At 42.0% G+C, this 14,977-nt stretch overlaps 1 protein-coding gene across 1 annotated transcript; it reads right to left on the bottom strand.

The window, feature by feature from the left end:
* Positions 1–2,587: 2,587 nt before the first annotated feature.
* On the bottom strand, positions 2,588–14,020 carry RB195_011407 (uncharacterized protein; the record flags this gene model as incomplete). Its single annotated transcript, XM_064192810.1, has 11 exons — positions 2,588–2,801; positions 3,118–3,192; positions 5,130–5,248; positions 5,351–5,518; positions 6,518–6,582; positions 6,658–6,782; positions 6,858–6,955; positions 9,601–9,689; positions 9,875–9,951; positions 12,359–12,432; positions 13,931–14,020. 11 exons carry the CDS (start codon positions 14,018–14,020, stop codon positions 2,588–2,590), a joined length of 1,194 nt encoding a protein of 397 aa, XP_064050393.1.
* Positions 14,021–14,977: the final 957 nt, after the last annotated feature.

The following is a 14,977-nucleotide window of genomic DNA, read 5'->3' on the forward strand; positions in this document are numbered from 1 at the left end:
ACGTCGATAATCCAATGATACTGATATCATTGAATAAACCTACACATTTACAGATTCGTTATAGCATACACCAAATTATTTCTTCCAGCGTTGTTCCAGACGGTTTTTAACCCTAGTTAAGCCATAGACAATCACGTCATGACGATCTCCATGATTATGACTCCGAAGTAACGTAAATGGATACGACAACGTTATTGAAATATGATTAAAGAGCCTTGCGAAGCGGTTGACTTCACAAAATCACGAATAAGAGCATCATGGGAGCTTAAATGCAGCATACCCCAAACCTGATGTGATTTGGATTTTCTATGAAAAGCTTCTACACAGGGTCGTAGATTGCGAAAAACCAAGTAGTTCTGCTCACTTCTCCGTGGTCGCCGTGAAAAACAGCCCGGAAGCCCCCGTATTTTAAGACGCCTTGCATTGCAACGCGCCATCCTTGCGCAGGCGCTGCATCAGCGAACGAGTCTTCGAGGATTAATAAGGTCTTCTCACAAGCCTATTGAAGTTAAAATTATGGATATACTGTTGAGGGGAATCGAACGTATACATAGAGGTGCGTTCTAATGCACCTCGTAGGAAATAAAGCGACTCTCATGCCGTTTCTTACGACGATCACGTAGAGATGAGCGGCACGTGTGGTTTTTCGCAATCTACGACCCCGTATGGAAGCTTTCCATGAGAAATCCATACCACCTTAGATTCATGGTATGCTGACGTTAGTTCAAACGACATTCACCTATTTACACTCTAGAATCTATTGAATTCGCCAAAGAGTTCTTGTCTGGCCACCAGCAGTTTCTTTTCAATCAAAGCGAACATCTTCAGAACTTAGATGGAAAAATGCAAAGTATAACGCTTTTAAGTTCTATGGAATCACTTTTTTAGTGATGGTTGCAAGGACCTTAGAAATCCAAAGTCCCGCAATCACTATCACTTGACCAGAAATTAGGAACGAAAGTCGTAGATGGAGTTTGCATCCCGGTTTAAAGTATTATGATATTAAAACCACAAAAAAATTACAAGAACAAACGGAAAGCGAAACATCCGTTGTTACAAAATCAGTAAAATCCACACTTGTAAATTGTAGATAAAGAATGCAAGAAATTAACGAAAACGCATTAGTTTAGAAAAAAAAACTGTCGGAGATTTTTAAAACATCAGCGGATCCTTGTGGCAGTTCCTGGAACACTTGGCACTGGTTTTTTTTTCACTTCTTGAACCGTTGCACTTCCATTGGAACAGGAGGAAAATAGACCAATTGCAAGATTAGTCCACTGTGTATGGTATTATTGTCTGTTTGCAATCTTTTCAAATTCCACTTTCATTTATTTTTCAATAAAAGATAAAAATGTGGAGAATCAAATCCGAATTGCACAAAATCAACAGGAAACATAAATAACCAAACATTCACATACGAGATCATAACAGAATAGCAGATAACAACATTCACATGAGAGAGGAAAACGTTTTAAAGGCATCACCCCACGAATCTGAGGTGGTGCAGATTTCAGGTGGAGTATTCTCATAAGGGATAGTATATTATGGAGAGGAAGGTGATACGTCCATTTCTTCCTAAATGCCGTAAAAAAAACCTCCCGGCCGGAAGATGCGGCGCCGCACAAGGCTGGCGCGACCCAGTCGAGCTCCCTGTAGAAAATAGTGCCCCAGAACGCCTGAAGCTGCATATTCCGGGCCGTTTTTTTTAGTAGAAATTAGAAAGAAGTGAACGGAATCACCCTCCTCTCCATAATCTACTATCATGATATATAATAACGAGCTTAGTCTGTGTGTGTGTGTGTGTGTGTGTGTGTGTGTGTGTGTGTGTTTGTGTTTTTTTGTGTTTTTTGTTTGTGTGTGTGTGTGTGTGTGAATGTGCGTGTGTTTGTCTGTGTGTCACGAAATTCGAAAGAGGGGTGCGACGGGTCCACCGACGTCGAATTCCTGTGTCGGGGTATAGAAATATCGCACAGTAACTTCGTGTACATGTCGCAAAAGGTAAATGGGACGTCGCAAACGTTTCATAGTTCCACTTTCCGTTATGCTTTTCACCTCTACGACTCCTCCGTTCTTCAGAAAGTGGAAACATGAATGCTAACTGCTACTTATATAGTAGCCAACTGTTTACATGATCTGATGTGGAACGCTATCTTTATCAGTACGATGATGTCGTTCACTTCATTTTATATGAAACATCATTCTGTGATAATTGTTGGGGAAAACAAAAGGGAAACCTATACTTTGCGTAATGATTCCAAGTCGTGTTTATATTACATTGGTATCGAAAGGGTGCTTAAAGGTGAAGTTTGTATGTTCTCCAAATGTAGAATTGACGCGTTTACTAATATGGATCTTTAGCCTAAATTTCCTTTAAGAAAAAGAAGAAAACGTTGTTAGAAGCAATCCAAAAATCCATCCAAAAATCACAATTCTAATTTTGCAAAAAATGTCACTAATATTAATTTATTTTCATTAATCAGTGATGACGAGCGGAGCAAACACCACAGAAAGTCTGAAGTCCGGCTTTAGGCGGACTTTCCGACCGGTCCCATATACAAAGGACTCCACCTGAACCCTCCGTACCACCTCAGATTCGTGGAGTAATGCCTTTAAGGCTAGTGTTCTTTGGTGGAAAGAAATTGTTGTCAACTTTTGTTCTATTTGACTTTCGTGCAACTTCATAGAGGTTCTGAAGCGTTGCAAGTTTCTTCTGATTTACCTTCTCAGCAAATTCACGCAGAACTTTGTTAATGTCATTTTTTGATGCAATCAGATTTTTATCATATCTCCAAGTTGTGTTCCTGAAAGAAAAAAAAGTTCTGTAGGATTCATAGCGTCAAACGAGACATCCTAATTCTTGGAGGAGCAAACTCCAACAAAATGCGAAAATAGTGCCTTGTTACTATTCAATTAAAATACGAATAAAAAAGTCGCTGAAAAAATGTACATCGGTCTGTGCTAATGTTCCTACACTCAAAGCTTTGTGTCTTCACGAAATTAACGAGAAAAGATGAAAACAAACTGAAGGAACGTACTTTTAGGTTTTAGACACTTTTTCTCCAACAACTCATGTACCGCATAGTTTTACATTTATTACAAAAATGTGCAAGTCCTCACCTATTTGAGCAGAGGGAGAGATGAATTGGTCCTGACAAAGGGTTATACCATTTTCCTCTTGACGGTGAAACAGATCTGTAAAGATTTCTAGTACTAATGCTTTATATGTTACACTCGGAAAGTAACTCAAGGATTAGAACAATGGAATTGGGTCAGGAGGGAGGGGCTATGTTAGGAAAGAGTTAGCGGTGACAGATCGATTATTTTGACATTCTAAGGGCAGTTGTGCTAGCGCATGGATTACGGAGCATCCTAGGTGAAGCACTACTGCCTGGTAAACAACTGGTGGTACATCCCACGGCAATTACTTCCAATATATTTTTATTATATTAATTTTAATATTTTTCACATATCTTTTGCTAAGCGGAGGATTGAAAGCTATCGACGCATTGTCCATCACTGTTACTTACTAGGATTTGCTACTACTGCACTTCCGTTACCCCTCCCCCCCACTATCCGACATTAGCGAAAGATCCGAGATTTTCCTCTATGATTTGTAACTGAACCGACAGTGGAGTCAGCTACCAATGTTGAAAAAAAAACCCAAAGACTAAAGAGGTAAAGAAGATGTGGAAAAAAGTGATCCAGAGAACTTCTCAAAACAGGGAAAATTCTTGGAAACGAGCACTGTGATTTTATCCTCATATTCATCTTTTCAATCTCATCCTGAGAAAATATACATCAGTTCATAAATACCACATATCCTAAGGCAATATATAGATAATTCATAATGTTTTCTTTTACTGTGTTATTATCCAAAGTGGGAGGATACACTATTATTCAGATTCAATGGATTTTACTTTAATTTCTAGTAGAAGAATGTAAAATTTCGCTTATCATCCATCAATATATTATTCCGCTTATCATCGCTATCATTTCTTGCATCCACATGATAAGGTAAGCTGGTGCCTCTTTTGTTTTGAATAGGCTCGAATTTCACTTTTAACGGTCTCAGAGCGAAAACCATTTGGGTTACTACTGGAGAGAATTTTTAAGATATTTCTCCAACAAAATCTTTTTCGAATTCGCACTGCTTTCGGTGGAACGGTAAATGGAAGACGAAGAATCCCGCGCAACTGATGGATACGCCACGAATAAACATTGCAATCTGAATCAATGAAAAAATTGCTCGCAATTAAAGGCATCACCTCACGAATCTGAGGCGGTGCAGATTTCAGGTGGAGTATTCGTATACGGGATGAGAGACTACGGAGAGGGCGGTGATACCTTCCATTTCTTCCTAATTGCCGTAAAAAACGGCCCAGAAGATGCGGCGCCGCACAAGGCTGGCGCGCTCCAGTTGAACTCCTTGTGCAAAATAGTGCGCCAAAACGCCTGAAGCCGTATCTTCCGGGCCATTTTTTTACGGCAATTAGGAAGAAATGGACGGAATCACCCCTATCTCCGTGGTCTCCCATCTCGTATACGAATACTCCACCTGAAATCCGTACCACCTCAGATTCGCGGGGTGATGACTTCAAGTTTTGTTGGTCAAAAATGGAATTTCTGATTCGAGGAGGGTCTCAACAAGAAAGGGTTCCCCGTACAAACGGTAGAAACCTTGATAACCATCTCAATTAGCAAGGTATATTTGAAGGCATCACCCCACGAATCTGAGGTGGTGCGGATTTCAGGTGGAGTATTTGTATACGGCATAGTAGATTATGGAGAGGGAGTGATTCCGTCCATTTCTTCCCTAATTGCCGTAAAAAAACGGCCCGGAAGGCGCGGCGCGTGCACAAGGCTGGCGCGCTCTAATCGAACTCATTGCAGAAAATAGTGCGCCGGAACGCTCGGAGCCGTATCTTCCAATCCACGATCCCGTATACGAATACTCCACCGGAAATCCGTACCACCCCAGATTCGCGGAGTGATGCCTTTAATTTAGCACACAACAAACACTTCGTCTATAGGTAGAGGCTAAGTCGTCATCACTTCTTCCGAAGCAATGGTAGAAGTTTTTAGTCTTATGTGTCTGGTCTTCAAAAGTATCATTATATACACGAACTCACAACACTGGAATGCTACTGTAAGCCTGTAGTTGTTTGTCTTTCCATCCATGAATGAAGAAATCGCGTTCCTTATTCCAGAAACTATTCGTAATCCAGTTGTCACGTGTCCATGCGACGCCCTTTGAAAGAACAGACAGTTGTTTAATTGAGGAAAGATTCAATCAAAGGCTCATTTAGATTTTTTAACTGTTCATATTTACATTAACTCGCTGTTGTCATACCTTTGGAAGAATTTTGATCTTTCCGTAGTACAGATGATCACCGATAATATGTCTAATGCACGCTTCGTACAAGAAAAGATCTCCGTAGCCTTTGGATTTGGCGTATATCTCCACGCATAGACGCAAACCAGTATGATTTTTTGGTAAAAGTAGCTCAGCAATATATACCTGAACATAAATGAAAGCAAAGGTTTTAGTGCAGTTAGAAAAATTCCATATTAAAGGCAGCATACCCCGAATCTGACGAGGTGAGGGAATCCGCGGGAAAAGCTAGAGATGGGGTTGTGAAGTGCGGATCCGTATTGGTTCCGGCCATCTCTACCTAACCGTCTTAAAAGAGCGCCATGGAAGAGGGAAGACGCTTTTTGAAGCGATTCCAGTCACAACGTACTAGCCTTGTGCACGTGCCGCGTCCACGAGCGAGCGGTCGAAAATCAATGAGGTCTTCTCACCAGCCTATTCAAGTAAAACCAATGAATAGGCTGCGAAAAGGACCGGAACGTGCACATAGAAGCCCCTTCTAAGGCATCTCGTAGGAACTACAGCACTTCCCACACCGTTTTTCTTTACGGTGACCAGAGAGAGATAAGCGGAACCACCCCTGATCCCGCAAAAAAAATTTAAAAAATAAAAACCCATCCCTAGATTTTCTAGCGGATTCCCTCCTCACATCAGATCTGTAGTATCCTGTCTTTAAGCGCATTTGTGTCTCCCTGGCGCAGTTGTTGTGCTGCTTCAAAAACTTCGTAAACATTTTCCGTCTTGAATTTTCCCAAGTTCCCTTGGGAATATGCAAAGTGGTCATGTTTCACTGGAATTTATTCTCATACTTGTGTATCGTAGTTGGCAGCCACCATTTACTATCACCAAAGATTTTTAACTACAGTAAAATCTTGTATTACGACCCTTTATGTTGTCTCAGAATAATTCTTCACATACGTCACAAGAAAAAATACCTTTTATGAGTCAATTCGCTAAATAGACGCATTAAACCTTACCTCAGTAGTGAAACTCTTTTTTTTCTTCACATTTCTTTAGTTCCTAGAAATGATTAAAAATACGTTTAAGTAGATTGAGTCTTAGATCGATATTATTTTTTCTCAAGATCCTTTGCCAAAAGTCACGAATAGTCACGAACTCGAATCCCAAAAATTGGCATGAACATACGTGCAGAGCTCCGTTGTCTGTCCCATGAAAACTTTTCGGTAATCGTTGTTCATAGTTTGCAAAGCCTGTAGTTTTGAAAAAAAGAAAGTAGCGTCTATTTAAAAGAAAATAAGAGAATAACTAAGCTTATTTTGACCTACCATGAAGAAACTTTTGCGACCATTCAGTATTTTTCACCAAGTAAGAACCTGCAGCTATTTCCCAGTTGTAAAAACGATCGTAAAAGATAATATCAGCCTTAGAATCCAAATACTCTTCAATACGCCTGAAATGTGCTCTAATGAGACGTTTGTGTTAATATCTCCCGGAAAATACATAGAGTGTCAATATAAAATATTACCTTTCTGGATTAACAACACCCATATCAGCATCTATAAATAGAATGTAGTCGAATGAATCTAATGTATTTGCAACAATGCAATGACGTTGAAGGAACTTCTAGGTAGTTATGTAAAATGTGGCAGTTGCTTAAAAGTTATAAAAGATGCAAACGTATAGGAACACTCGAAAGTTCGGAGCTATAGTCGAGTCAAAGCGATCTGAAGCACGGTGCCGTCGCGTAAGCGGCTGCGCGCAATGCGGCGCGGCGAAGCTAGCGATTGGAATCGACGTGGGACCTTCACGAACTGCAGCGATGAGTGGTACTATCAAAGGCCCGCCATCAATCCCAGATGCTATAGTCGGGTCAAAACAACATGAGGGACGATTCGCTTGCGTACGCTCTCGAAACGGCACGGTGGAGACAGCAGTTGGAAGCGAGGAGGTACCGTCACAAGCTACGCTTCCCCTGTACCGCCGCGTACGCAATTGCACCGTGCTTCATGTCGTTTTAACCTTACTATAGCTCAACCCCACCACTTTGAGAGCGGGTGCCGACGCAACTGCGCCGAGATTCATGTCGTTGATGTGATTTGCATATAATACTCAGCTTAACAGCACAAAACATCCACTTTCTCCACCTATACTTGTTCATCCGGCTACACCGAGTCATTGGATCAAAAAACGATAAGGAATCCGTAGCGTTTTGCGGTAAACTGGGAAACAAGCAAGGTCATCGACTTCTCCAGGTTTCTTTTCACTGGAGGGGTCAAAATGACCTAAAGAAGGGTCAAGCGTAGTGATGGGACAAAACTTCCTTCTCTCCTTCTTTTTCCTCCAACGTTGCTGCGACACTTCTCGGTTGCTGCCGATTAAATATATTGGAAATTTCGAGCTTCGGAAAATAAAAATCGAAAATTAGCTAAGAAACAAATGGCGAATGTGAAATTTGGTAGCTGACAGAAGCCAACAGACAACAAACAGCAGAAGGAGCTAGTTTATGTTGTTGAAATGAAAAAAGAACTAATCAATCAACATTTTGTTTCGACAATGTGGAATGCGACGATACAGGTTCGACAACTCGCCGAGTCAGATTTTTGCAAAAGAGTTGGAAACTTGAAACCATCTCTTAAAGACGAAGAATCTAATTGTACGTAATTTTTAGTTTAGCTTAAAAGTGCATTTAAAGGCATCACCTCACGAATTTTGGGTGGTAGGGATTTCCGATGGCTAATGACTATTCGGGATTGCGAACTGCAAAAACGGGTGGGTTAACGCTCACTTCTTCCCAATCGCCCAAAAAAAGAAGTTCCGAAAGATGCGGCACGTGCACAAGGGAGGCGCAGTCCAATAGAACTCCGAACGTTCCGCGACGTTGTTCTTTATGACGAGTTCTATTGGAGCGCGCCAGCCTCGTGCACGCGCCGCATCTTCAGGACCTTTTTTTGCGGTAATTAGGAAGAATGAGCGTTATCCCACCCGTTTCTGCAATCGACGAGCCCGTATTGTCATTAGCCATCGGAAATCTATACCACCCCAAATTTGTGGGGTGATGCATTTAATAGAATTTAACGAACAAAAAAGTTTTTGTTAGGTCTGGGAGATCGCAAATAAATTCATGATAAGAATACAAAGGGAAATATTTTAGGAAGTTTTCCAGAGAAGAAGATTTGCCCTACAAAACAGTCACACCACTGTTTTTTGCAACCTCCCAGTTTCTTTTTTCTGGAATTTAGATGGGAAAAACACACAACAAGCACAGGAAATTGCGTGATATAGCATCTGATAGAGGGAATTCTCGACTACAGCATACTGTAATACCTAATTTGTTTAGCATTACGTTGTTCCGAGTTACTAGTAGACTTTGTTCAAGATCATATACTTTTCAGCGCCCGAACAGGAATCGGGATTTGGCAGATTTTTCCATTCCAGAAAAGCGGGACGGCATTTTAATAAATCACTCATATATTTGTATAGAAAAACTGAAGGAATCTCCACATCCAGGATTTCTTCTTTTCTGGCTCACCTAAAGTTTAGATGGAAAATTCAAAAAAAAAATCGAAAAATTTTAAATTTTGTTTCGTCTGAAATCCAAAGATGAAACTAGAAGGTCTCAAAAACAGCAATGTGACTATTTTGTAGAATAAACCTTCCCCTATAAAAAAAAATTATTAAAACCGAATTATTCCTTTAAGTCCTCTTATCTGCGTCCTATCTCAAGTTATTTGCGGTCTCCCTCTGAAATGTAACAATGTGCACGGAATCTAAGTTTTTCTGGTCATTAAATCCCATTGAATCCACTTTTTAAACTGCTCAAAACCACAATATTATCGTGGTTATAATAACTTACTATATTATTGTATGTTAATATTTAATATAATATTTTGCATATAATTTATAACTAAATAAATAAATGGAATAAAAGTAATAAATATTAAACGTAAATTTGTAATTAAATAATTCGTATATAATGTTTTAATAATAGTTAATGCAATATTTTGTAATCTATATGATTGTTTAAGAGTGCGTAATATTTTGTTCTGATTATCATGTTATGCTCCGCTCACCAGTGCCCACAGCACACTTCCTTTCCCCTCCCTTGCAACCCCTCCCTTCACGACCCCCCAACGGGAAAATCCCATCACACGCTTGATCCTGACCTAAGTCTGGTGCAGTTGCGCGATTGGTCTAAGCTTTGGGTCGTGTCGTTGTGACTCGCCTATAGTACCTCTTGTAATTTATATATGAAAGCTACATGAACTTACGTCTTTTTGGGTACAGTTATGTCGATACTGTCCAGAGTTGAGAATACGAAAGCTGTAGTTCTGAACTTTCGCGTAGCATGAGACGCTAACTGAAAAAAAAAACACTGGAAGCAAAAGGGACGTTTTTGAAACTTTGTGTCTATATAGCCCCAATAAGCGTTTTTCCCATAGTTTTTCTGAATCCCCGAGTTCTCAAATGATGTCCACAAATATTAAGTTCTTGTTCACAAGTAAAAATGTTGAAACAAAAGTTCTTTACCAGTGCTAAACCTACTTATAGCTTTAGCATACGTCTCCATTTTGGTGTTCTCCGTTACGACCACAACGATAGCAATGTTGGGCAAGAAGAACCTTGAATTGCAGTAATAGAGACAACAAAAATTATGTTTACATTCGCAGCAGAAAGCATTGTGCCGGCCTCAGCCGCTACATTCTCGGCTTCAAGAGGTCTCCGCTTCCTAATTAATAATTGTCCGCTAATTGATAAGACGACGAGGGCAAAAGAGAGTTAGAAACTAGGAGGAAAGTGGTCGTAACGGCTACGTAAGCGTTTTTCTTGAGGTTTGAATCGCAGCATAATTTATTAGGTTGAGTTGAAAGTTCTCGGACAATGTGGTAGTGATGATTTCTAGAGATCATCACTCAGCAAAGAGCCGACAAAATGGATGTGTTAGCTATCGTTCGATAGAGTATAAAAGGCTCTTCAAAGTTAACAATTACACTGAGCCAGTTCCCTTCCTGCCACTATGCAGCGCAATTTCAACCCGTCGTCACTCCACCACCGCAACGTCATACTCTTTCTCCACCTATCTGGCCAAGAACCCGCGGATATCGATAGACGTCTGAAGGAAGTTTACAAGGAGCACGTCCCCGCTAGAAGTACAGTCTACAAGTGGTACTCGAAGCTCGCGTAGGGCGACTATTCCATTGAAGATGAAGACCGTTCGGGACGCCCGATGGAGTTGGATTTGGTCTTCCTGCGGAGACAGGTGGATGCCGATCCGTTTCAAACCACTCGCGAGCTGACAGTTGCTCTTGGGATGAGTCAAACCACAGTTGTTCCCGAATTCAAGTCAATCAGCAAGGTGCGAAGACTAGGTCGATGAGTACCACATGCTCTGACGCAGTATGACATGGACTGCCGCGCTGATATGGCACTTTTCCTCCTCACGCTCAAGCGCACCCACACTTGGCTTGGGCACATAGCCACCGGGGATGAGAAGTGAATTTCCTATTCTAACATTCACCGGCGTACCCAATGGGTTGACAAAGGTACGGGTGCAGGAGACGTCCCTAAACTCAACGTACACGCCAAAAAGGTTATGGTCTGCATCTGGTGGAGCATACACGGCGTCGAATACTGGGAGCTGCTCGCTCAGGCATATACAGTGGCCGCAGTCGTCTACATTGAGCAACTGAAGAATTTGAAGACAAATCTCGAAAATGCACGCCCGCAGCAGCGCGAATTCTACTTCCAGCACAACAACGCTCGGCCGCACATTGCAAGAACGACCAAAGCCAAACTGATGAAATTCGGTTGGACCATTTTACCACACCCACCGTACTCCCCAGACCTTGTTCCCTCGAATAACCACCTTTTTTCCTATCTCCAACGTCATCTGGATGGTCAAGACTTCCAAACCCGCGACGACATCAAGAAGGCACTCGAGCAGTTCTTCAAGATGCAGTCCCCAGCGATCTGGAGCAAGGACGTCTATGATCTGCCTAAACGTTGGCAGAAGACCATGGATGCGAATGGGGCATACTTCAAATAATTTACATTTATCATTTAAAAATTGTAAAATAAATAAAAATATTGTCACTTTGTCCGAGAACTTTTGACTCAACCTAATATTTTCGTTGCCATCAACGCCATCCTTATATCGGCAATTATTGACTCTTGGATCGGCGGAAGCGAGTACTTTCAGCCGTACCCACGGAGGAGGTGGCGCCTCAGGCTGAGACAATGCGTGTTACGGCGACCACGCAGTTAAAAAGGAGGACTGCCCGGATAGTTACAACAAGACGGGCAAATTCACGCCCATGATTTTGGTGACTAATCACTGCTATTCTGAGCCGAAAGTGCCGCGTCGGGTGTCTGGTTGTGACTCTACACGCACCATATACTCCGGTCACAACAGCCTAAAGGCAATGTATCAAGGAACGACATTCTACGAAAAAAGTCATGGAGTTTGGATTGTAGATTACGGAACCCAGCGGTGCGCTCAACTTGCCCTGATCGTCGTAAAAAAAACCGGGAGGGAACGGCGTTTGTTCCTAAGAGGTACGGTGAAACACGTCTCCTTCTACACGTTCCAGTCCCCCAAGCAGCCTATTAATTGATCTAACTTAAATATGTTGGTGAAGAGACCATTGATTTTCAACCGCTCGCACTGAGCGTGCAAAAGGGTGGTGCATTCCAACTCACTTCGTAAGAAAGGACGGCGTCTTTCACGCCGTTCTTTTATGATCAGAGGAAGTTGAGCGGAGCCACGCTTGCTTCCGAAATCTACAAACCGAACACTTCCAAGTCCCTAAGGTTTTCGTAATATCGTATTCAGTTTCGTGATACGCTGCCTTTAAAGCGCGGTGCACCTGCGCACGTAGACTGCATTCGAATCGGTGCAACTAGCAGTTGAGATCGAGGCAGGACCCTTATCGTTCTGCAAGGCTATCACCTCGACCGCAATTGCCAGTTACACCGCGCAGCTTCGACCTGCCTGAGACAAAAATCAAAGGTGTTTTATTATTCACCTACCTAGTAACATTTGGTGCAGTATGTTCAAGTTTACTGACATCATTAGGGAAGTATGTGGGATCATCATAGAGAACCTAAAATCAGGGCTGGTATCACCTAGTAGATTTGTATTCAATAACATGAAAACAAAAGGGATTTTTTGTGTTCCCCATGTCAATTTTGAAAGGACCCCATCTAGATCGGTTTTGCAGTGTCTGTTTAAGTTTATTTATTATTACATAAACTTTGCTGGTGTTTGAAAAGAAGTAGCTACTGCTTTAGAGGCATCACCCCACGAATCTGAGGTGGTATGGATTTCAGGTGGAGTATTCGTATACGGGATAGTAGATTATGGAGAGGAGGGTGATTTTGTCCATTTCTTCCTAATTGCCGTAAAAAACGGCCCGGAAGGTGCGGTGCGTGCACAAGGCCGGCGCGCTCCAATCGAAGTCCTTGTAGAAAATGGCGCGCTGGAGCCCCGAAGCCGTTTCTTCCGGGCCGTTTTTTACGGCAATTAGGAAGAAATGAACGGGATCACCCCTCTCTCCATAATCTACGATCCCGTATACCAATACTCTACTTGAAATCCGTACCACCTCAGATTTGTGGGATGACGCCTTTAACTCGCCCGAGAAATCAGCTTCAGCCTAGAAGCTGCGTTAGAAGGAAATTTAGATCTCGAACTCCTTCAACTACTAACACCTTGCTGCAACTGAGCAAGTGGTTGCATCTCTCTCTAGAATTTGGAGAACTTGTAACCGAAGAAACTCCAGTGATCGCCAGGTCGTCGCCATCTTTAAACATTCCTTCACGAAATTGATCACTGAGAAGTGTAGGTAATCGTTAGTGGACTCATATACAAAGAAAACCCAGGACAGGGGAGTTCTGTCTAGCCGGTCTTTGATTTTCAGAGAAAGTCTTTTGAAAAGTCGACTTCAGAGCAGTGGACGGCGATGACTGTTGTGATAACACCAGGGATTATTTGATAACGTCCGATGCACAGCCACCAGTCCCACAGGAGATCTTTTGGATACAAGTAGTTCTTCATTGTCAAAAGTCCAGTATCGGCTCCAATATCCATGTTCTTGAAAATCGTAACCCTGTCTATCGACTCTCTCGCCTTTCTCATGCACATAGTACTTTCGAGACGGCGCTTGTGAAAGGTAAGGAGGCAGAGACCCGGAGACGCAGAATCCAAAGGAACCTCTAGACCAACTCATTGGTTCGTACTGAGAGTAGGAAAAAAATCTTGCACAACTCTCCTTTAGCAGTCACTCGAACCCTATCCTACTCTGAAATTTCAAATACATACCAATAAATGCCTTACCGATAGCTGTAGTTGTCATAAGGGAGATGGTAAATGAAGGCCTTGTCGAAGAGTACAGTGAACGCAAAGAAATTGAAATTAGGAAAATCAGGAATACTAAACATTCCCACATTTCTTCGTTTCTAGCATTGATTACTTCCCTAACAAGGAAGACAACGCCGGACTTTCCCTTTGAAGTAAAGTAGCATCGGATAGCTTCATGCGAGTATGCAAGCCTGTTGATTTAACAATGAAATTGTCACATAAGAAAAACTGCTTACACATACCGAAACAACTGGGAACAGATTGTAAATGAAGACTATCACCACAGCAGAGTAGACAATAATTTTCCGCAAGTTAGCGGAACGGTAGTTCATCTGAATCATCGTAAATTCTCAAAAAGCCAGTACTATCGAAAATGGGAACATTTCTCCGAGTTATGTCCACTTTTCTTAATTAGTAAAACAAACAAATTGATGAGCAATTAGCATGAGTATTCCTATAGGCGAGACATCCAAAAACACTGGAAAAGACTTCCTTGCTTCAAAACTTTAAAGGCAGCGTTTCATGAGATTGACGTAGTACGGAAATCTGAAAGACTTTGTAGAGTTCGCATTGTAGACTACGGAACCCAGCGTGGCTCGGGCCAGCTTCCCTTAATCGTCGTGAAACACGGCGTGGAAACGGGGTTTCTTCCTACGAGTTACGTTAGAACACATTCCTTTGCACACGTTCCAGTCCCCTTAGAAGCCTATTCACTTGTTTTACTTGATTAGGTCGATGATGATTCACTATTGATCTTCAACCGCTCGCTCATGGACGGGGCGTGTGCACAGGGAAGGTGCGTCATAACTTATCTCGTAGGAAGGAATGCCGTCTCCCACGCCGTTTCTTTAGGACCATGAGGGAGGGTGAACAGAGCAACGCTGAGTTCCGTAATCTACAAATCGAACTTTACGGTTCCCATGGGATTTCCCGTATTTTATCAATTTTGGCATACGCTTTAATCAACAGCATCCATCGCAAATATCCCAAGTACACTACGATGAGAACTTCGAGATCTTCCTACTTGTTTTCGACATGCTCACAGAATAAGTTTGCGCATTGGGACCTCATTGAACCTCACTGAAATCATCTAACCGGCCACTTTCTGCCTTACGAAAACATGTTCGCTGCGAATTGTTAAAAATCCGCTCTATATATCATTATTTGCACTGCCATACACTAAAAAACAAAATTTGATCTCGTTAGACGATACTAAGCGGGATCCCTAGACACGAGAAGATCCCAACAAAGTTCCGGTTGTTGTGTTAGTGAAAAACGAATAATACTAT

The sequence above is a fragment of the Necator americanus genome, chromosome III, assembly GCF_031761385.1.
Source record: "Necator americanus strain Aroian chromosome III, whole genome shotgun sequence".
NCBI classification, from domain to species: Eukaryota; Metazoa; Nematoda; class Chromadorea; order Rhabditida; family Ancylostomatidae; genus Necator; species Necator americanus.